The sequence below is a fragment of the Schistosoma haematobium genome, chromosome 6 (genome assembly GCF_000699445.3).
Source record: "Schistosoma haematobium chromosome 6, whole genome shotgun sequence".
Taxonomy (NCBI): Eukaryota; Metazoa; Platyhelminthes; class Trematoda; order Strigeidida; family Schistosomatidae; genus Schistosoma; species Schistosoma haematobium.
Genome location: NC_067201.1, coordinates 22,650,405 through 22,673,238, shown reverse-complemented (window position 1 = coordinate 22,673,238; position 22,834 = coordinate 22,650,405). Strand labels below are relative to the sequence as shown.

The 22,834-nt window shown below is 39.1% G+C and overlaps 1 protein-coding gene across 1 annotated transcript; it reads left to right on the top strand.

Annotated features, from left to right (window-relative positions):
- The first annotated feature begins 3,548 nt into the window (after nt 1-3,548).
- GIPC2_2 (GIPC PDZ domain containing, member) lies at nt 3,549-21,239 on the top strand. Its single transcript, XM_051217150.1, has 6 exons — nt 3,549-3,741; nt 4,886-5,165; nt 7,594-8,054; nt 8,107-8,534; nt 18,747-19,609; nt 20,979-21,239. Exons 4-6 carry the CDS (start codon nt 8,328-8,330, stop codon nt 21,022-21,024), a joined length of 1,116 nt encoding a protein of 371 aa, XP_051065788.1. The 5' UTR covers nt 3,549-3,741; nt 4,886-5,165; nt 7,594-8,054; nt 8,107-8,327; the 3' UTR covers nt 21,025-21,239.
- The last annotated feature ends 1,595 nt before the right edge of the window (nt 21,240-22,834 follow it).

Genomic DNA, 22,834 nt, shown 5'->3' with positions numbered 1-22,834 from the left:
TCCGATGTTTTCATTTGGAGATACATACAATCCATTCCAGTTGAAACAGAAACTGAGATGTTTGATTTAGATAGAAAATGCCAATATGTGTTATGCTGACTGCTTTACACCGTTGTTTGATAACTAAATGTTGATATGAAGATAATGATCAGATGGGCAGTCAATTCTTTAGCGTTTCATGTGATACGTATTACTGAATTATATGATCACGACTCTATTCTAGGTAGTGACTAGTATGTCAGGTTCGTAGACATCTATTTTTAAATGCATTATACAAAATATTTTGCGTCGTATACTTAAAGTATTCACACGGAGGTCAACCTGACTAATTTTTATCATATAACTGTGTGCATCAGAAAATATTATTTTTCATTTCTTTTGACGATCATAAACGAGTGCAAATGGGTATGTGGTGCATGTTCGCTGCTCCACTACTGATCTCAGCTGACAGGGTCATATTACATAATTTCAGTGTATCTCTGTTACGTAATGCACGTTTATTGGCCAGAAATCAAGATAAAGGTGGACATCAGGCAGAATTCGTCAGATCTCAAAATGATCTATATGGGAGTTACTTGCACTGTTATGTAGATTGGTTTCTAAATATTTGAAGTATTTTCTTCTTTTCTTTGAACAGACATATCTACGGAAACTCATGGAAACCGTCATCATCAGCATGAGACTTTCCTATTTGTTTTGATTTAATGTCTTGGAGGAGTAGTGTCCAAGTAAATTACAGCACTTGCTACTTGTGACGTATTCAAAATAAATTTTGATAAATCAGTTAATTGTGTTGCAATTCGTCTTCATTTGTGAAACTTAATAAACTTTTGGAATAAAACGACCGTTCAATTATAAATCCGTCTTTCATTATTTTCGATTAACTAAAGTTTAAATTTTTTATTCTTTCCTGATTGTTAGGATGATAAAATGAGACGAAGTTATTGTTTTTGACCGGGATAGTATGTTTGGGTATGTCAATTGTGTTTACGTCGAAGTTTCTTTTAATACAGTTGTGAATACGAAACTTAGATAATGGTCTGTTAGTTTGAGCAATCTTCACTATTAGCTTCATCCATTATTATGCTTTTGATACAATATAAAATTATCAGAACAAATTTTTTTCAACACGTTTCGTTCTCTTATTTGCTGACCGGTACTAACTGCAAATTTTGAGTGATATTCACTAAACAGTTCGAAAATTGACATCTGAAAAACGTACATCTTTTCCGATGTTGTTGATTATACTTTTTGTAAGCAGACAGCGAAAGATTGTAAACGCTTCATAAAAACGTCTATATGGGTTGTGTTTTAAATGGATATAATGATGTGTTCAAACAAACAAAAGTAAATTGGCTTGTTGAAACAACTGGATGTCAGACATACGTGCTACGGACATTCAATTAGGTCTCTTTGCATTTTTCTACACAAAGGAAGGTGATGAACGCATTTAAATTCACACCAGCCTCAATGAATTTGAGTCACAGTGATATAAGACATCTGGACACTAATCCAAAATAATAGATTATTGAGCAGTGTTCGGGTTAGAGACGTTGACTTATCACGGTGGTTCATGATTCTTATCTATCCATCTGGAATAATGATATATCGAGTTAAACTGGTAGATATTTCGCGTTGCGCAATACAGTAAGTTGTTGTTGGCGTTCGGCAACTTGGACTATGACAGACATTCTGAGATCCAATATTTAATATGGTGCACAATGAAATCAGTCATTTTACAAGAATGATCGGCAAACAACAACCATTTCAGGACAAATCATATTCGCGTGTCGTTTAGTCAATAAGAGCATCTAATGTTAAATAATAATACGTCCTTAATTAGTTATACGGATGGCTTGGCCCAAAAGACGAGATCAATGTAGATTAAGCGTTTTTGCTTACAGATCAAAACTACAAGGAAATATTCTTGCTTATTTTTATGAAACGCAAAACACTAGAGTATCAACTTCATAATTAGTCATAAAACTGGAAGGAACAGATCCAGTCTAAGTGCAAGGGAAGATGAGAAGTCTTTCGAAGTCAAGCCGAAGAAAAAACTTCAGGCGAACCTTGGATATCTCCACCTGCTTATAACTACTAGTTAGCTAATAAGGTCGTTATGCTATCAGAAGATTAGTTTTTAATGTTACACAAGCTTGTAAGTATCAGAGATTTTAACAGTCTAATTTGCCATACTGCCAAACTCAATCTTTTTACAGTGAAAACGTTTCAACCTAGAAATTTTGCTCAAAGACATATATATCAGCCACTGAACACCAAGATAAGGGGTAGTTTTTTCTCACAACCGGTCTATTTTATCTCTAACGCCCATGTTACAGACTTGATAAAAAGACTCTTCCTAAGTCCTTTCAAATAGATGCACAATAATCACGTTTCTGTTCATAATGAGCGTTACTTACAAATACCACAAGATAAATTTATTTCACGTTGAAGATGTTATCTGGCCAGAAGAGCATTAGTTGAGACGAAGGTGTGAACATATTCTTTAGCCTAAGTAACTTGGGTGCCTATTCCGTCATGGTTAAATATCAAGTACGAGAACGAACGCGTGAAAAAATATATATATCCAGAAACACGAAAAATATCACAATATATCAAAGTTAAAATAAAACAGTGATGTACAGAACTAGAAAAAGGAACAGACTCACCGTTTGCGATTTGGCGTACCAGATCACGTCAGACTCAGCAATGAATATGCCGCAGGCATTCAAAGTTTGACAGCGCTTTTACCAGTAACAAATTCTATTATGAATTGTACTCACCAAGTGAAATCAAAAGACAGAAGCCAGTGAGTTCGTAGATATATTTGATAGGCTATCAACGTACCGTGAATCGACTGATCAAATCTGACTAGTGATCGCAGAGGATGTTGAGCATGGCGTTCCCACTCGTGATCTGCTGCGGATGCATGACCTAGCGCCTTCAGCTAGGTGAGTCCATTAAAATTAATGTGACCAGCGTCCAATGTTTAAGACTTACAGAGCTATTTATTTTGGGGATTGATTTACCGCTACAACATTCTTTGGTTTCGCTCTACCATATATTATGACTTGACTACTTTATCATAAGTATAATATTTACAGTAGTTCCAACACACTGAAATATTGTTTTAAGCCAAATTTGAGAAATAAAACTACAAAGCGGCTGTAAATCTGCTAGGACTTCTACGGATAACTGGTCACTGCGTACATTGACAGTTACTGATGGCCTGAAAGCGTGCCGTATAACCGGTGTATACGTAGTTCATTGATTTTACTAGATGGCTCCGGTGATATTGGAATTCTGTTTTTTTACAGAGTACGTCGTACTAACACCTGACAACACATTTTTAGGTAAACTGGATCTTTACAATTGTACATTACATGACTTCCAACCTTTACAATAAATTTGAAGATGAGAGTCTGGTTGGCTGCCCAATTACCTGGGGTCACCAAATAGCAGAACCAAAAAGTGAATATTATCTACACTATCTATTATTGAAGACTGAATTGTTGCCCATTTTTATACGGATCGGAAGTAAGAATTTCGAAAAGGTGCGCAACTTTGGAAATGCTTAAGGCTGTCTTGTTGGAGGAGAGTGTCTTTGATGAACCCACGGAAGATGAAGTGATGTTGTATGCTGAAAGTTTGGGAATCGATGTTGAAAAGGAGCAAGACTTGCTTTATATCGCTAAGGAAGGGATTTCTGCACATTTACCGACTGGCTGGCAAGTTCTTAAGGTAACCATATTTTCACGAAGTACTGCCACTTCTAGTTTACTGCTTGATAGCATCAGTTATCTTTAATGTTCCCGCTCCTCATTTCCCTATTTCATTATATCCTATTTGCATGCCTTGAAAAGTGTAAAACGTTAACAGGGGATTTTTTGAATTTTGTAAATATCAAGATAATATACATCCACAGTAGGAATTACATTGTAGATCAAGAGCTAGAAAATCCTTGGGATTCTATTTTTTCCAACCAGAATATCTGAGTATTATAAGATATTCTTTAGATACTCATATTATAATCTCAATATTCTGTTGACGTTAGTCTTATGCCTATGTAAGTAAAATAAGTGGCAGGAATATTTGGTTGTTAATCTACGCTTTTTTGACCTAATTTGGGTATGTTTTGTAGTAGTTATGCTTTGTTTATTGGAGAATGACAGTAAGTAGATGTAGTCTCATGTTATTTGGCTTCTTGTTATATTCAGGTGTCACAAGTTTATGTATTTAGTTTAACCGAATTCAGGCACTGCTTGGAACAGCACAATTCAAAACATGTAACCCAGGGGACTGCCACTCTTGCAGTGGTCACTTTTTTATTCATATACAAATCTGTTTCAAGTGCAACGGTAATTCACTTAATTAAGCATGTAAGCAAATTGAAGATATGATTAGATCTCTTAACAGTATCGTAAAACAATTCCGTAGCTTGATCAGGTTTCGCTGATATCATACAACCGGCAAACTCTGACGACGAAGGCTTCCTAGTCTACATTTAACAAAGCTCTATGTCAGTGTGTGTGAATGTGGAAAGTAGTAATCCCTTTTGATTGACTAAGTCGAGGCAGAGGAAATAAAATTCGAAGCTACGACCTAATTAAAAGCTTAGTAGTTTGGTCTGTGAGCCACCCTTGGTAACTAGAAGATTACGAAACTGATTATTTCTGAGTTTTATTGCGATGCCAATATGTTGTCGTGTCAAAATAATATGAACCATTGTTTTTCTAGTTAAATTATCCAGATACTTGGACTAAGTAGTAATGATTTTTGTACTGTTCATCACTATTGGAGTGATATTTACTTTAACCAAACAATTCATAACCATTTATTCGCATATGCTAAATTAACATTTATATTTAATTATTTTTCTCCGTAGGATGAAAATAACCAAATATTCTATTATGACAGTGCATCTGGTATTAGTTTATGGGAGCATCCATTAGATAGATACTTTCGAGATTGTGTTGCTAAAGCTCGTCAAAAGAAACAAGATGCCATTGATACAACAAGTAGTTCTGGCAAAATCGCTCATGATAAATCTGTGGAAACTGGTTGCGTCGTGTCAAATGGTTTAATGCGCCCGCATTCGAAATCATCCATAAACAACAAAGAGGTAGCAAGAGGATATACACCAACCCATTCTGATCCTCATGAAGGTGAGTGTTGTTCTTTGCCCGTTCGGTTTTTTTGTACTGCGTTTGTTATAACGTTATTTCAATCGAAACGGAATTATTCAGCAAATATCAATATACCGGTTCTACAGGAGATTAGCAACTGTTCGAGTAGCTCACTGGTAACATCTCAGACGGTTCAAAGCTGGGTAACGGATTCTAGTTCTACTGATAGCAGTTTCCTCATAATAAAGGATGCACATCTGATGAATCCTAATTGGCTCAGGTCGTGCGTATAAGTGATTTTGCTGCTAATTGCCTCCAACCAACTGACTTCAATATTGTATTCATAAGCTATTAAAGGTTTCCGTCTATATATGGCTAATAAACTGTTCTTGTGTTGGTGAATCGCTACTGTAAATATACGTAGCCTCGATTAACTGATAAATAAGTTATTTCTTCACTAACCGTCGACTGGAAGAATCAATGAAAATTTGTGATTCCCTAGACCTGCGATTGAATTTTAAAGCACGCATGTGTCTGATATCCTCGAGAAAAAATCATTGTGTAAGTTATTTTGAGGTTATCTTCCGTCTACCTTGGTCATATTTTTCAACTAGACTATCATTTACTAATGAATATTACTGTTCGTTTCTGTGTTAATTTTACTACTTTTCTATTCTATTTCTTCACAATCTTGTCGCTTTATTTTTATTTCTCAATTCTTCCCTGCCTTTATTGGGATTTACGTTCCTGAATAAAGTAATTTATGTCCTACTGATTAGGAGAGTTAAACTTTTACCCTCCCGTCAACTCAGATCGGCTCGTGTTCTCATCCTTAACTATCATACATGTATAATTACGTAATCCTTTATTGTGGTTGTTACACTGACAGTGATCGAATTTTGTGGCGATGATGCACATTGGTTGAAACACTAGCTTATGAAGTCGGGAATGGGGAGAGTCAGCTCTTCCTCTGCAAAAGCTCTCACATGGCCACGTCCATGCAACCGCTTCAAGGGAAGTCCTACTCACTGCCTTCTCGCGGCGAGGGTGTTGTCTACGAAATTGAGAGGACGAAAAGCGAATGTTCGGCGCTTTAGGCGAACTGGTGGATATGGAGGATCCATCTAGGGAGTTGGAAAACCCTCACTCTAAACCAATGGCGCACATAGCCTCCAGTATCCTGAAGGAACAAATGGCGTATGAACCTATTGTTGGTCACCAGCTACCATGAGACTGCATCTCCTGACTTTGCTCCACTGCCTCGTGGGTCAGACTTTTAGGTCAAGGACTCGGGGTGTGGCCCTCAAAGAAAACTACCTTCTTCGGTTTGAGCAGCCGGGCAGTATCCCAGCCCTCAGACAGATCGAAGAAATTATGTGGTGCATATCTATTTGGTGCCTCCTTGTAACAATGTTTATGTCTTTAAATAAATAAGTTGATTCTTTGTGGTTCTGTTATATTAGATAAGTCTGTTGAGATTCTTTAAGACTTCAAGTCAGTCAGTCAATCAAGAAATTTATCACCCAGGGACGAAGTCATACAAGCATTGCACTGTGGTGTGGTATTAGTAAGACATTTCTTGTGGATAGTCAACATTATCCATCCTCATAACGGAAATATGTTAGGATGATCGGCTCTGCAAGTATCCTAGCTGACCTCGATACACGGATTTCCGGTGGTTGAGAGCATCGATAACTACCCACAAAGTTCTTGCATAACTCGAGTTAACCTTCTCACTTAACTTTCCCTTATCTAGATGTTTTAAAATATCATTCGCCACACATTGTGAAGTTTAAGAGGCCTGTCCTTGGAATGACTACATTATTTGACGTAAGGATATTAGTCATAAAGCGAAGTCGTTACTCTGGGTGCTTTATGGATTTGTGGCCTACATAGTAAGATACGCTTATCACTCGTCACATATTTTAGTCTCTCAAACATGAGAGTATATTGTGATCCCACGATAACTGTAAGGTTGTGAAAAACACTGCCTTTTATTCATTTAGTTGCGAGTTTAAATTTTGTTTCAAATACTTCAGTTTTAGGATCCAGGGAGTATCATCAACACCAGGTACTCTTCCTGTACACGTTTTACGTGGTTAGTTTTTTCTTCCTTTCACTTTTCCACATTCCAGTTTTTGTGCATTTTACTCTCCCATGATTTCAAGATTGGATTTTACTCCTGTTCATCACTTTCCTGAAAGCAGTTCTTTGTATGCGTTCGTGTTAATGAGAGGGAAAGCCAAGTTAATTTCTGGGTGAGATTACAGTTTCTAGACTAAGTCTACAAACTGTAATCTCATATTGGTCCAAACGGGTGATAATAAACGATAGATGTAAGCCATTTATAATCTTACCTTAAAGATATGTTTATTCAAGTATACAAATGCATTCGACTAATTTAATGTTTATTTACTATTTTCATTACATTTAAATTCACTTTTACTTCTCGATAAACTATCTGTAGGCAAGCTGAATACAAATAATTCCAAAGAACTCGTAGAAAAGCACGAAAGCGATAATCAACTCTCGACCAGTGCTCTTGCAGAACCTCGCTTTCAATGTCCAGTTGTTACTACTAGAAACGATGATCATCTGCCAGTTACAGATGATCCTACTGAATATCTTGAGATAAAATTATCCAAAAATAAGATACATGAGAAAGCACTTGTTAATAATCATGAGAAACTTCAACGATCCTCTCGTAAAGACCATCTTTCATCAGAAGGTTTTAAATATTGGTCAGAAATGTACAAAGAAAATCTTCGTCAAGCAGATGAAAACCTAACTGTATTACAGTCAAAAATAAGAGAATCCTTGTTACTAACTAGCAGTCATAAAAAAACCAACTCAAATCTCTGCAGTAATGCAACACCAAATTCACTCACTAAATACAATCCTACGACAATAACGAAGAATTCACATATTGTAAGCAATTTATCTAGATGTTTCTCATCATCGGATCTTTTGAACATTGTAGATAACAATCAAACATATTGTAAACGATTAGAGGCATTTTCTAGTCCTGTGAAAAAAATTGAAAATACATTTAATGAAGATATACTATGCCCTGAAGTTGGTATATCTCCAACTGCTGTCATTCAAACAGAGTCGTCTAATAGAAATGATAAATATATTGGCCATGGTGTATCGTCTTTAGATGCCAATTCAAAATTATCTTCATCTATACTTCCTGAAAATATGAAAAATTCTACATATCAGCTCACTCCAGGTAGAACGTGTTTAACGGAACAAAATGGCAGTGTAGAAAAATCGACTGATGGAATTCAAGTGGATCAAAGTAATATGAAGTCGAAGCCCAATAAAAGCTTGATTAATTTATCAGAATGTATTAGTCATTTGGTTGAAGAACGTTCTCGTGTACAAGGCAAATTGTTTCGTCTTAAGGTAAGCTATTTTTGATGAATATAATTATGTCACTATATTCAAGTGACTTTGGTAGACTAAAGACTAGTACTTTATTTTACTTGTTACGATCTTGATTTGTCTGCTCACTAGGTCATACTTAATATATCGAGCAGATAAGATAGTTGTTTCGACCCGGTTTACTACCTTGAAATGATGAGTTATTTGATACAACCTTGAGGATTGTAACACAGGAGTTCGACTTATGACTGAACAACTTGGAGGGCACAGAGAAATAAAACTCTTCTATCAATACTCTGTGACTTAAGTAGTTAGTGAGTAAGGTAAGCATCTTTCCAAATCTTATTGCATAAACTTAGATTCACAAACTACTTGTGGGTTTACATTCACTCTCAGTTATGGTCAACATTGGACGCAGGACAAATGTGCCTCGGTCCAAGTTGCTAAGTTTCAAATCAGCAGAACGGCAGAGGAAACTCATAAAGCGAGGCAATTGTTCTGTTACACTATTATTTTGTTGATCGAGTTCATAGATAGAGTCAGTCACTCAGTTATAACCAACGTAAAACCTGGTAGATATGTGCATCCGTTCAGACTGCAACACCATACCACAGCAAGATAAAATTATGCAGGCAAATCACAAAATGGTAGAATGAGCAACGGTATAAAAGATTAGATATGGACAATATAATTTATGAAGAATGAATGAAGAAAGCGAAGTACAAGACAGTACATAAACGCATAAATATTGGTACAAGGAGGCACCAAATACATATGCACCACGTAAATCATTCGATTTGTGCGAGGGCTGGGAGGCTGCCGCGGTGCCCATACCGAGGCAGGTTTTTTTATTTAAGCATATGAACATAGATTTTATTTATTTAAACAATTCACTCAGTGGTCCCAACATACAAGAGCAATACTTCAAAAGTATCTGTTAATAAATACTAGTCATATACGAATTCCCTGTTTTTACAGGCCACGTTTCATAGTCATAAAGTATAGCATAGCAAGCTGTTGCAGTGTCAGTCAGTCAGTAACAACGTAGAACTTCGTACGTACGTACATCAGTTCGAGTTGCCACACCACATTAACACAGAGATGCAGTGGTCGATTCAAATCCCGTAGTGGTAGAGGTGATAAGAGTATAAGCAGTAATCGGGAAAATTAGTGTTTGGAGATGCTATTTAAAGAGTATAATACAGTAAAATAAATTTGGGAAAAAAAAGAGACAAGAAGAAATAAGGCGATCAAAATTTGGGATAATATAAAGAGTGCATGCACCTACGCCATTGCTAACGATTTTGAGCCATGCCATTCAGGGTCTCTAACCATCGGTTGCTATCATCTCGCGGTCCCCAACCAGGTAGTCTACACCTACCAACATGACTCAGACCAATTGTCTGTGACTTCATGGACTTGTGCCATGTTTTGGTCTGGCCGCTCCTAGCTTTCTTCCATCCTACGCCTATACCATTGAACATCGCACATCGAGGCAGTCGGTCGTTGGGCATACGTAACACGTGTCCCAGCCTTCTCAACTGATGAAGTTTCACTACGTCATCAATTGATTTGCCATCCTTACCTAGTACCCGTTTTCTTAACAACTGTGTTACTTACTCGGTGGTCCCAGGATATGCGAGCAATATTTCGAAGACACCTATGACTAAATACTAGTAATCTACGGATATCCTCTACTCTTACCGGCCATGTTTCACTGCCATAAAGTAGGACGGAACGAACTTCTGCGCAGTAAACGCGTCCTTTGGTTGATAGACGGATATCTCGCCTACGCCATAAATGACGCAAGTTGGTAAAAGCTAGTCGAGCCTTCTGTATCCGTGCTGAGATTTCGTCACACACCAGACCACAAGGGCTGATGAGACTTCCAAGATAAGTGAAGTGATTGAATCGCTCAATTACTTCACTCCCTATCATTAGTTCGGGTGTCAATGCAACCCAATTCTGAAGCATCATTTTACATTTCGAGGGGGGGAATCGCATCCCGAACATGTTTGCATTGTTGCTTAGAGTGGTCATAAGACTCTGCATTTTGTCAGCGTCTTCACCAAATAGAACTATGTCATCAGCATATTCTAAGTCAACAAGTGAACCTCCCGGTAGAAGTTCAACCCCTGTAAATTTAGACGAGGAAAGTGTTATCTCTAAAAGTACGTCGACGACAAAGTTGAACAGGAATGGAGAGAGTGAACAGCCCTGACGAAAACCACTTGGTGTAATCAATTCTGACGACAGTTCGCCATAAGCTCTCACTCGACCAGTTGTGTTCGAGTAGAGAGCCTTGACAAGGTTAATGTACTTCTTTGGTACTCCTTTCAATGACAAACACTGCCGTAGAACCTTACGATCGACAGAGTCGAATGCTGCTTTAAGGTCGAGAAATACTACCACGTCCAGGTCGAAAACCAGCCTGATTTTTCTAGTCTCCTCTTCACGAGCTTTAGTTAGGCGTCGAAGTATTATTGAAGCTAATATTTTAGATACTATATTTGTCAAACTGATTCCTCTGTGATTGTCACAGGAGGACTTTTGTCCTTTCTTATAGACTGACACAATCAGTGATTGAGACCAGTCAGATGGGATTACGTCCAGTTCCCAAATTTTACCTAAGACCTCAGTTAATCTCACTGCTAATACTGGACCACCATCCTCAAAAATCTCAGGAGTAAACCTGTCAGTGTCTGCTGCTCTCCCTCGCTTCAGATTTCCTATGGCTTTTCCAACTTCGTAAACAGTCGGAGGACCTACACTAACTTGCCATTCAGGTTGACTTGAGATTATGGGAAACCGAAATGTGGCTGAAGGCCAATTGAACTGATCCCTAAAGTTTTCTGCCCATCGATCCAATCTCCTAGATTGTGAATGTATAATATGTCCATCTTTCTCTGAGATTGTTTCGCTAACATTCGGTTTCCTAATACCGGTTTCCTTAACAAGTCTGAACAATTGTCTGCTATTACCTATTGCCGCTGCCTTTTCCATCTCTCTTGCTTTCGCTACCCACCACTGTTCACGATCATTGCGTAGACTTCTTGTCAGCTTGCGCTTAAGTTGACTCCGCTTCTCATTATGTTCAGAGCCAGGTGGAATGAGTTTCCGAGCATCTATCAGTGCGATAGATACTGCTGAGATCCAGTGTTGCTCCCTAACCTTACGGTTTACCGTACTTGCAGATATCACTGCTGTTTCCACAGCTTTTCAGATATCATTCCATGCTGCCTCGAGGTGGACATCACATACATGGCTGCCTAACTGGTTTCCTAGTTGTTCCTGAAATATACTCTTAGTTTGACTATCATTAAGTAGGCCCCTAAGAGGTTTCCTTGCAGCGTCTTTCCTAGGTCCAGTAAGACGCAGGCAGATACGCGCTCGTACTAGAGCATGATCTGAATCTAGGCATGTGCTCCAGAATGAGCGACAATCTTCTGTCGAGCCCCTCCATCAGTGGCTGATAGCGTTGTGATCTATTTAGGTCCAACGTTGGGACGAATTAGGGGGTCGCCATGTTAAGAGATGTTTTTGCTTATGCTTGAAGTTAGTATTTGCAAGGAACAGGCGGTTATCTGAGCATAGCTGCAACAGACGGTCGCCATTATCTGGTCTTTGATCCACGACACTATAAGATCCACCCAGGTGTCTTTCCCTATCGCTTACTTTACCTACTTGAGCATTAAAGTCACCGGCCCTTATTACTACATCCGAGCGCCTAGCTTTTTGGAGAAGGTCGGAGAGCTTTCTGTAAAACTCATCTTTTACATCATCTGCGCTGCAGTCAGTGAGATGTACGTACGTACGAAGTTCTACGTTGTTACTGACTGACTGACTGACAGTGAGAGAATAGGCAGAGACGACGAAGAGGCAACGACGAGTGTCCCTATCTTTTCGGATCCTTACTGTTCCGTTTAGTCGGACAGCGCACAAACGACTGTCTACTGGGATCCACTCTAAGAGAGCTAGTTCTACCCTAGGACTCAATGCTATACCTACGCCGGCGAGGCCACGGGAAGCAGAATCAGGGCTTCCAGATACACGAGGTGTGAATCGAGTCGGTTCTTTATTTTGACATGGTGAGGTCAAGTGAATGACGCTACTCGGACCCTGTATGCACGTTTCGGAGACGCAGCACACATCGATGGCGCAGGATTCTAAAGTCTTAGCTAAGGAAGCCTGCTGTCCCATTTGGCACAGTGTTCGGACGTTAAAAGCTCCTACGTGTAGTTTAGAGCGTGGTTTCAGGAGACCAGGAATAGCGTTCCACGTACTCGAATCGTTTGCCCTAGCGGTGCGAGGTGATAAAGAGACGTAAGGAGGGTTAGTCATGGAGATAAGAGAGGTATTAGGAGGTGTAGGAAAGATTTGAATGTGACTAACTTTGTCTCGTGTGCTGTTACGGGTATGAGGGCTGATATCACTTCCCGGCTGCCCACACCGTGGAAGGGTATTTCTTGAGGAACCTGAAAAGGAAATTGGATTAGTGTTGGTCTTGAAGACCTGGGAGCGTGGCCGCAGAGCTCAAGGGACAACTGCTTGCGGTCGGTCGCGCACGGCTTTTTCGTGGAAGGTTTTTAATGTGTTGACTCCGTTCTTCATAGGGCCTTATCGCCGGAGACGGAAATCCGTGAGGTAAGGTGAGGTGTGACATTTTTAGGGTCGACCTTTTCTAACCCCACCCCTCCTTGTGGGAAGGCAGCATCACTACAGATGCTGGTTGTCTGAGGGAAACACCTTACTGCTGTCACACCTCTCTACAGTCAGCAGTACGACTTAGTCCTCAGACATTGAGTTGCTCCTTTTGCACAGTGCACTTATCATTTGGTCGACAAACGGATATCTCAATTCTTAACAAGTGACTCAAGTTGACAAAAGCTAAACAAACTTTTTAAATTCACGTCGAGATTTCTTCAGATGCTAACCACGAAGACTGTGTCTTTACCGAACAGAACTATGTCAACTGTGTATTCTAAGTCAGCAAGTGAGACCACCTCTTGGAAAGTCAGACGGTGAGAGCTTTGTCTTTAAAAGCATGTCTATGACTAATGGAAAAATGGGAACAGTTCCCTATTAGCTTTTACTTGATCAGTATTCGTGTATAGAGCTTGTACAACGCTGTCATACTTCTTCTATAAATCTTTCAATGATAGGCACTGCCATGAAGCCTATCTAATACTGCTTTAAAATCAATAAGTACAACTATAGTCGGTCGTCAGTAGGTATGTTTTTGTTTCACAACCTGATAAAGAGTGAAGAAAACTTATAGTCAGTGTTTTGAAAATACACCCAATTCACAAAACTAGTGTTTACGAAACTTCAACAAATAACCTAAGTAGATATTCACAAGAAACACTGGACGGCTGTTTCTCCTCAGTAGTGTGTACTTAGAGGTTAAGTGTTCCACAGTGGCAGTTGTGGATGCATAATCTTGGTGAACCCTATGCTAGGATAATACTGCTGTTCAGTTGCTTTCTAGTTTTTAACGGGTGTCTAATTCAGGTTGGTTCGTGATATCAATAAAATTTGGTAATCTCCACAAACCTCTATACTGATAAATAACCATATTTTTGAATTTCCTATTCACTTAATTTTTTTTTTAAATAGGAAGTTCACCTTTGTTCAGTTTTGAAAATTATTAGATATTTAAGTGGTATACAAGTACAGTAAAAATGTAGAGACTATTTTTTTCTAATTATTAATAGGTCAGTCAGTCAGTCAGTAACAACGTAGAACTTCGTACGTACGTACATCAGTTCGAGTTGCCACACCACATTAGCACAGAGATGCAGTTGTCGATTCAAATCCCGTAGTGGTAGAGGTAGCAAGAGTATAAGCAGTAATCGGGAAGATTAGGGTTTGGAGATGTTATTTAAAGAGTATAATCCAGTGAAAGAAATTTGGAAAGAGGGAAAAAGGGACATGAATAATTCAGAAGATTAGAGTTTGGGAGAACACAGAGAGTGGATGCACTTGCGCCATTGCGAACGATTTTGAGCCATGTCATTCAGGGTCTCTAACCATCGGTTGCTGTCATCTCGCGGTCCCCAACCAGGTAGTCTACACCTACCAACATGACTCAGACCAATTGTCTGTGACTTCATGGACTTGTGCCATGTTTTGGTCTGGCCGCTCCTAGCTTTCTTCCATCCTACGCCTATACCATTGAACATCGCACATCGAGGCAGTCGGTCGTTGGGCATACGTAACACGTGTCCCAGCCTTCTCAACTGATGAAGTTTCACTACGTCATCAATTGATTTGCCATCCTTACCTAGTACCCGTTTTCTTAACAACTGTGTTACTTACTCGATGGTCCCATGATATACGAGCAATGTTTCGAAGACACCTATGATCGAATACTAGTAACCTACGGATATCCTCTACTCTTACCGGCCATGTTTCACTGCCATAAAGTAGGACGGAACGAACTGCTGCGCAGTAAACACGTCCTTTGGTTGATAGACGGATATCTCGCCTACGCCATAAATGACGCAAGTTGGCAAAAGCTAGTCGAGCCTTCTGTATCCGTGCTGAGATTTCGTCACACACCAAACCACAAGGGCTGATGAGACTTCCAAGATAAGTGAAGCGGTCGACACACTCAACTACTTCACTCCCTATCACTAGTTCGGGTGTCGATGTAACCCAATCCTGAAGCAACATTTTGCATTTCGAGGGAGAGAATCGCATCCCGAACATGCTTGCATTGTTGCTTAGAGTGGTCAGAAGACTCTGCATTTTGTCAGCGTCTTCACCAAATAGAACTATGTCATCAGCATATTCTAAGTCAACAAGTGAACCTCCTGGTAGAAGTTCAACCCCTGTAAATTTAGATGAGGAGAGTGTTATCTCTAAAAGTACGTCAATGACAAAGTTGAACAAGAATGGGGAGAGTGGGCAGCCCTGACGAACACCACTTGACGTAATCAATTCTGATGACAGTTCGCCATAAGCTCTCACTCTACCTGTTGTGTTCGAGTAGAGAGCCTTTATAAGGTTAATGTACTTCTTTGGTACTCCTTTCAGTGACAAACACTGCCATAGAACCTCACGATCAACGGAGTCGAATGCCGCCTTAAGGTCGAGAAATACTACCATTGTGGGGCGTCTGAATGTGTGTCTCTGTTCTAGAACCTGACGTAGTGTGAATATCTGATCTATACAACCACGTCCAGGTCGAAAACCAGCCTGGTTTTCTCTAGTCTGCTCTTCACGAGCTTTAGTTAGGCGTCGAAGTATTATTGAAGCTAATATTTTAGATACTATATTTGTCAAACTGATTCCTCTGTGATTGTCACAGGAGGACTTTTGTCCTTTCTTATAGACTGACACAATCAGTGATTGAGACCAGTCAGATGGGATTACGTCCAGTTCCCAAATTTTACCTAAGACCTCAGTTAATCTCACTGCTAATACTGGACCACCATCCTCAAAAATCTCAGGAGTAAACCTGTCAGTGTCTGCTGCTCTCCCTCGCTTCAGATTTCCTATGGCTTTTCCAACTTCGTAAACAGTCGGAGGACTTAAATTAACTTGCCATTCAGGTTGACTGGAGATCGTGGGAAACCGAAGTGTGGCTGAAGGCCAGTTGAACTGATCCCTAAAGTGTTCTGCCCATCGATCCAATCTCCTGGATTGAGAATGAATAATATGTCCATCTTTCTCTGAGATTGTTTCGCTAACGGTCGGGTTCCTAATTCCGGTTTCCTTAACGAGTCTAAACAATTGTCTGCTATTACCTATTGCCGCTGCCTTTTCCATCTCTCTTGCTTTCGCTACCCACCACTGTTCGCGATCATTGCGTAGACTTCTTGTCAGCTTGCGCTTAAGCTGACTCCGCTCTTCATTATGTTCAGAGCCAGGTGGAATGAGTTTTTGAGCATCTATCAGTGCGATAGATACTGCTGAGATCCAGTGTTGCTCCCTAACTTTACGGTTTACCTTACTAGCAGATATCACTGCTGTTTCCACAGCTTTTCGGATATCGTTCCATGCTGCCTCGGGGTGGGCATCACATATATGGCTGCCTAACTGTTTTCCTAGTTGTTCCTGAAATATATTCTTAGCTTGACTATCATTAAGTAGGGCCCTAAGAGGTTTCCTTGCAGGATCTTTCCTACGTCCAGTAAGACGCAGACAAATACGCGCTCGCACTAGAGCATGATCTGAATCTAGGCATGTGCTCCAGAATGAGCGACAGTCTTCTATCGAGCCCCTCCATCGGTGGCTGATAGCGATGTGATCTATTTAGGTCCAACGTTGGGACGAATTAGGGGGTCGCCATGTTAAAAGATGTTTTTCCTTATGCTTAAAGTTAGTATTTGCAAGGAACAGGCGGTTATCTGAGCATAGCTGCAACAGACGGTCGCCATTATCTGTTCTTTGAGCCACGACACCATAGGATCCACCTAGGTGTCTTTCCTTATCGCTTAGTTTACCTACTTGAGCATTAAAGTCACCGGCCACTATTACTACATCCGAGCGCTTAGCTTTTCGGAGAAGGTCCGAAAGCTTTCTGTAAAACTCATCTTTTACATCATCTGAGCTGCAGTCAGTGGGAGAATAGGCAGAGACGACGAAGAGGCAACGACGAGTGTCCCTATCTTTCCGGATTCTTACTGTTCCGTTTAGTCGGACAGCGCACAAACGACTGTTTACTGGGATCCACTCTAAGAGAGCTAGTTCTGCCTTAGGACTCAATGCTATACCTACGCCGGCGAGGCCACGGGAAGCAGAATCAGGGCTTCCAGATACACGAAGCGTAAATCGAGTCGGTTCTTTATTTTGGCATGGTGAGGTCAAATGAATGACGCTACTCGGATCTTGTATGCGCGTTTCGGAGACGCAGCACACATCGATGGCGCGAGATTCTAAAGTCCTAGCTAAGGAAGCCTGCTGTCCTATTTGGCACAGTGTTCGTACGTTAAAAGCTCCTACGTGTAGTTTAGAGCGTGGTTTCAGGAGACCAGGGATGGCGTTCCACGTACTCGAATCGTTTGCCCTAGCGGTGCGAGGTGATAAAGAGACGTAAGGAGGGTTAGTCGGGAGGATAAGAGAGGTATTAGGAGGTGTAGGAAGGATTTGAATGTGACCACCTTGGTCTCTTGTGCTGTTACGGGTATGAGGGCTGATGTCACTTCCCGGCTGCCCACACCGTGGAAGGGTATTTCTTGATGAACCTGAAAAGGAAATTGGATTAGTGTTGGTCTTGACGACCTGGGAGCGTGACCGCAGAGCCCAAGGGACAACTGCTTGAGGCCGGTCGCGCACGGCCTTTTTGTGGAAGGTTTTTGACGTGTTAGCTCCGTTCTTCAAGGGGCCTTACCGCCGGAGACGGAAATCCGTGAGGTAAGGTGAGGTGTGCATTTTTAGGGTCGACCTTTTCTAACCCCACCCCTCCTTGTGGGAAGGCAGCATCACTACAGATGCTGGTTGTCCGAGGGAAACACCTTACTGCTGTCACACCTCTCTACAGTCAGCAGTACGACTTCGCCCTCAGACCTTGAGTTGCTGCTTTTAGTCTTACCGTTCGCCAATCGACCTGCCTGGCATGGTAGAACCTGCAGGAACATATGTTCCAGCCAATATAGCTCGGTTGGGTCATCACGATAGGCAAGCCCGACCACCGCGTCAAGGTAGCAGCTTCGATCGGGAATTATTAATAGGAGTTTGTAGTGATTGCCAAATTTTAAAGTTTACAACTCTTACTGGTTGTAGTTGGACAATCATTGATAATCAGGGGTTACTAGACAGCTTTTTCCATCCCAATACGGTACTTCTCAGCAGTGCATATCCACACCCCCATTAAAGATCAAATCAGGGTCCTGCGTCGTGTTTAATCTTTGGATCACTGAACCTCCATCCAATGGAAAATGATTACACAATATGGTGGATCGATTCAAGCTAAATATGTATACCAGTGACTGCGATCGCTGTGAGGCCTGATGTTTCTGGGTTTGGATGTCTGTTAGTATAATGGATGGACACACTGCTAAAGAGTTCCATACTAGGATGATACAATTGTACAGTGCTTCCTGGTTTTCAGTTTCTGTTTAACTGAAATCGGTATTTAATATAAACCGTGACTTTCTTATTAACTGATAAAAATGTACGAACAAATAGTTACAATATGTAATTTTTCTTAATATTACCTTTTTTATCACGTTTGATTCTTTGTGTATATTTGATTGAAGTTTATATCTTACTCTTATTACTTCCTAGTTACTTTATAAAACTTACAAACGACGTCTAGACAATTTAGATGCCAGTTTATCAGCATTACAAGAGCAGACTAACACAGAACAACCATCTTCTAATGTTTTACCAATCTCTAAAACAGACAAACAAAATATTAATACTAAAAATATCCAAGAGAAAAGAAATTCATCAGTGTTTACAAATTTAACGAATGAAAACGATACAAATATTCCATTACTACCTCAGGATTCAATTGTCACTACATGTATTAATGATTTAAATGAATCTGTTAATAATAGATTACATTCTCGTTTATCTTATTGTCATCATTATCATCAAAATCCTAATGTTTCACGCGTAAAACGTTCAGTGTCAGTGCCTCGTTCTCCAATTTCATGTAATTATCTCAGAAATTCAAATAATCCACATATATCATCTCATCATTTACATGATAGTACTTCAGTTTCACGTGATCTAGCAGTATCATTAGCTTCGATCGATGTACAATTGCATAATGTTTTGAAACGTCTTGATTCAAATACTGATGAAAGTCTTCAATCACATATAAATCATTACATACAAAATCATTATCCTATTTCTACTGTAACTGATGAACAACACCACTGTTCTAATGATGATACAAATGTTATACATATTCAACGTTGTTTAGAAAATATAAATTTAAGTAATGAACCATTACTTGAAGGTGGTTGTAGTGGTGGTAGTTGTATATCAAATAATTTAACTTGTTCACCTTCATGTAGTTGCAATAAAACTCCATCTCTGTCTCATAGAACAATGGATTTATTGCATTCACCAATCAACTGTTCACCGAATTCAAATTTAGATTTAATATCAAATAAACGCAACAGTATTTGTACATCAAGGTATAGTTTTATGTGTTTATTGTTATTCTTTGCACATATGTAGCTACTCTTTCATGTTATATTGTGTAATTAGAAATACAAGTCTGTAGTCCTGGCATAGTTATTACGATATTATAGCTGAAATAGTTGCAAAAAAGTTTAGTTTTTGCTTTCAGTAGGACCCAGGAATGTCTAGAACTCGTCACCTGGATGCATCTAAATCTCAGTAATGAAGGTTTGTTCTTTGAACTGTATAGCTTAATTTGCGAAGACTATCGTTTTAGATAATATTATCAATAGGTGCTCTACATTTTGCTGCTTAGAACAAAAATGTCATATTTACAACTTGTTATGATCCAGGCCTGTACTTTATATATTCGATCTCAAATCACGAATATCCACTACTACACTAACATGAATTACCTGTAAAAATATTACTTCCTAATTTTTGGTTAGTTACCAAATGCCTCCCTCTCGAAATGTTCTCACATGACCACGCATATACAGCCCCTGCCAGGGAAGTTCTGCTGATTGGCCTTTCGCAACGGGAGTGTTGTTGACAAATGTGAGAGGATGAAAAGCAAGTGTCTGTCGCTTTTACCAGTTTGGTGGGTATGGAGGAACCACCTAGAGGAGTTGAAAACCCCTGATTTCAAACCAATGGTGCACATGGGCTCCTGGATCCTAGGGGATAAATAGAGTACGAAGCTACTGTTGGTCACCGGCTACCATGGGACTGCATCTGCTCACGTAGCTCCATTGCCTTGTGGACTAACCCTCTGGGTGAAAGGCTTGAGGAGTAATGCCCTATGAAAACCACCTGCTTCGGTTTTGACGCCCGAGCAGTACCTCAGCCTTCACACATGTTGAATGACTGGCGCATCCTTGTGTCAATGTTTATGTGTTTAAATAAATACATTAATACGATGAGAATGGGAAAGGAATTGAAATAACGTATTATCCACAATAGTAATGATAAAGAATAATTATCAGGAATATTATTCGAAAAGATTAAAATAAAATAACATATTTAACGGAATTGGGAAAATTAAAATTTAGCAGAAGATGGAGAATGACTCCATATGTGCCGTTGTAAACACCATTGAACCATTTCACCTTACGTGTCCAAACACTTATCAACTGAACCCAAATTGTTTTTGTGACTAGCCTCAAGCATTCGACCCCTGAACTCTGTAGTCATGCTCTTGGCTCGTCAAAATCATCTTTGTCACATATCTATTTTTTAAACATTCCAAGAAGAATCATTCTTTCATAATGTTGAGCAAATAAGAACTAGTAACCACTATACTAATAATTTATTATATTTCCTCAGAAACTCTAGATGATTATGCTTATTATTGTTACTATTGTTCTTTGTATTTTATATCAGGCTCTTCAAACCTACTACTCACAAAACTGTTAAATCAGTACTATAGGACAGCATTGATCAATGTCAACACAATTTGTGCACCTAATTCATCACACGTATGAATCTCCATTTTCAATCCTTATATATATGACCTTTTTATTAATGTTATATTATTTGTGCTTTTACCCAAGACTATTTTTGTATACCAATCTCTTTTTTAGTGTACCCTATATTTTTATTAAATTTTATAACTCATAAGTAAATAAATATATTTATTTGGTTTTATTATGTTTTCTGTATTTTATAATAATTGAATTCATCAGTCGATTTAAACTAAACTACTACCATTGAAAAAACAAACAAACTGGAAGCACTGGACTGCATTTTCATCCTAGTATGGAACTCTTCAGCAATGCATATTCACGATCTAGCATTCAGGACTGGAACTTAAGACCTACGGTTTTGTGCTCCAACATTTTACCTTTAGACCACTGACTCGGCATCCAACAATGTTAATGGCAAACTTCACTCGATCCATGATCTTGCGCAACTCTTCTTTAAGCTTAACTAACAAGTATATCTTAAAATCCATTAACATACATCATTATCAAGTCATTTTTAACTTCAGTTAGTCATGAATTTTGTGAAAATTTGTCAGACGTCGGAATAATGTCTAATAGAGTTCAAATGATCTTAAAGCACTTAAATCAGCATAATATATGCATTTAACCCTCAACATTACTCACTTGATAATTGCATCATATACAACCAATACAGTAGGAGGAACAGAATTGAAATAGAGCAAGAACAAACATTGATGCAGAATAGTATGAATTCATATTATTTCGAGGTTTATCGTCAGCTGCTTACAAACCAAGATTGTGATAGAATTTCTTTACATGGAGATTGTGTGAAACAATTGACATAAGTGAGTGTAAATAACTGGATTACAATAATAACTATATATATATATATACTAGAAACAGGTCAGAGGCCAAAAAACAGAATTGGCTGGTGACTACATTTAAATAACCCGTCAGTCATTACGTAGTGCTTTAAACAATATAGATACAGATTTGTAAGAATAGGATATTTTGACGTACAGAAATGGTTACGTACTCAAGTTATGTTTTGCATGTAATGTGAATTTTGGCTAAATAGTTCTGAGATCGGTTAAAATAACAGAACATCGTAGGAGTGTATTTTGTGGTTGAGCAATCTCTAACTGTTAATTAAAATTGGTTAATTGATGTTAACGTTAACATGATATTCAGTTTCGACTGTATAAAGTAAAATAAAGCATGTCATGTGGAAGATCAACTAACGATTCTGAATTCATATCTTCATGTTTTATCAACAAAAGACTAATAGGCTGAGTTATATATTCACTTATCATAATCGAACAGTTCAACTGACGAACTGTGGGTGTTAGTGGGACATAGATTAGATTGAAGCATGCTTAATGCACGATTGCTTTGGTTCACGCTGATTACCTAATTGTTATCCAATCAGCGCTAGTCGATACTTGGAGAATACTCTAGAAGTCTTCTCATGTAAAAACTAAATATACTAACGTTTTTCCTGTTGTGCTTCTTACGTCCATCTACCTTGTTATTTGGAATGTAATCTTTCCTGTTCAGCCGTGTTCTGATTTGGGTGGGGACTTGTCGAGTGAATTGGTGTCTGAGGATACTAAGCAACAGGAATAGTTGGGTTATAACCGTAAGAGAGAATTATAACAGTTGGAAATAAATGTACTTGTTTAAATATAAGAATCCAAACAACCATCTGTGATGAATGTCATTTACAAAATAAACTAATCTACACAACCCTCTGTAATAATTATGGTCGCGGGAATTCGTTACTTCCAAAGCCCT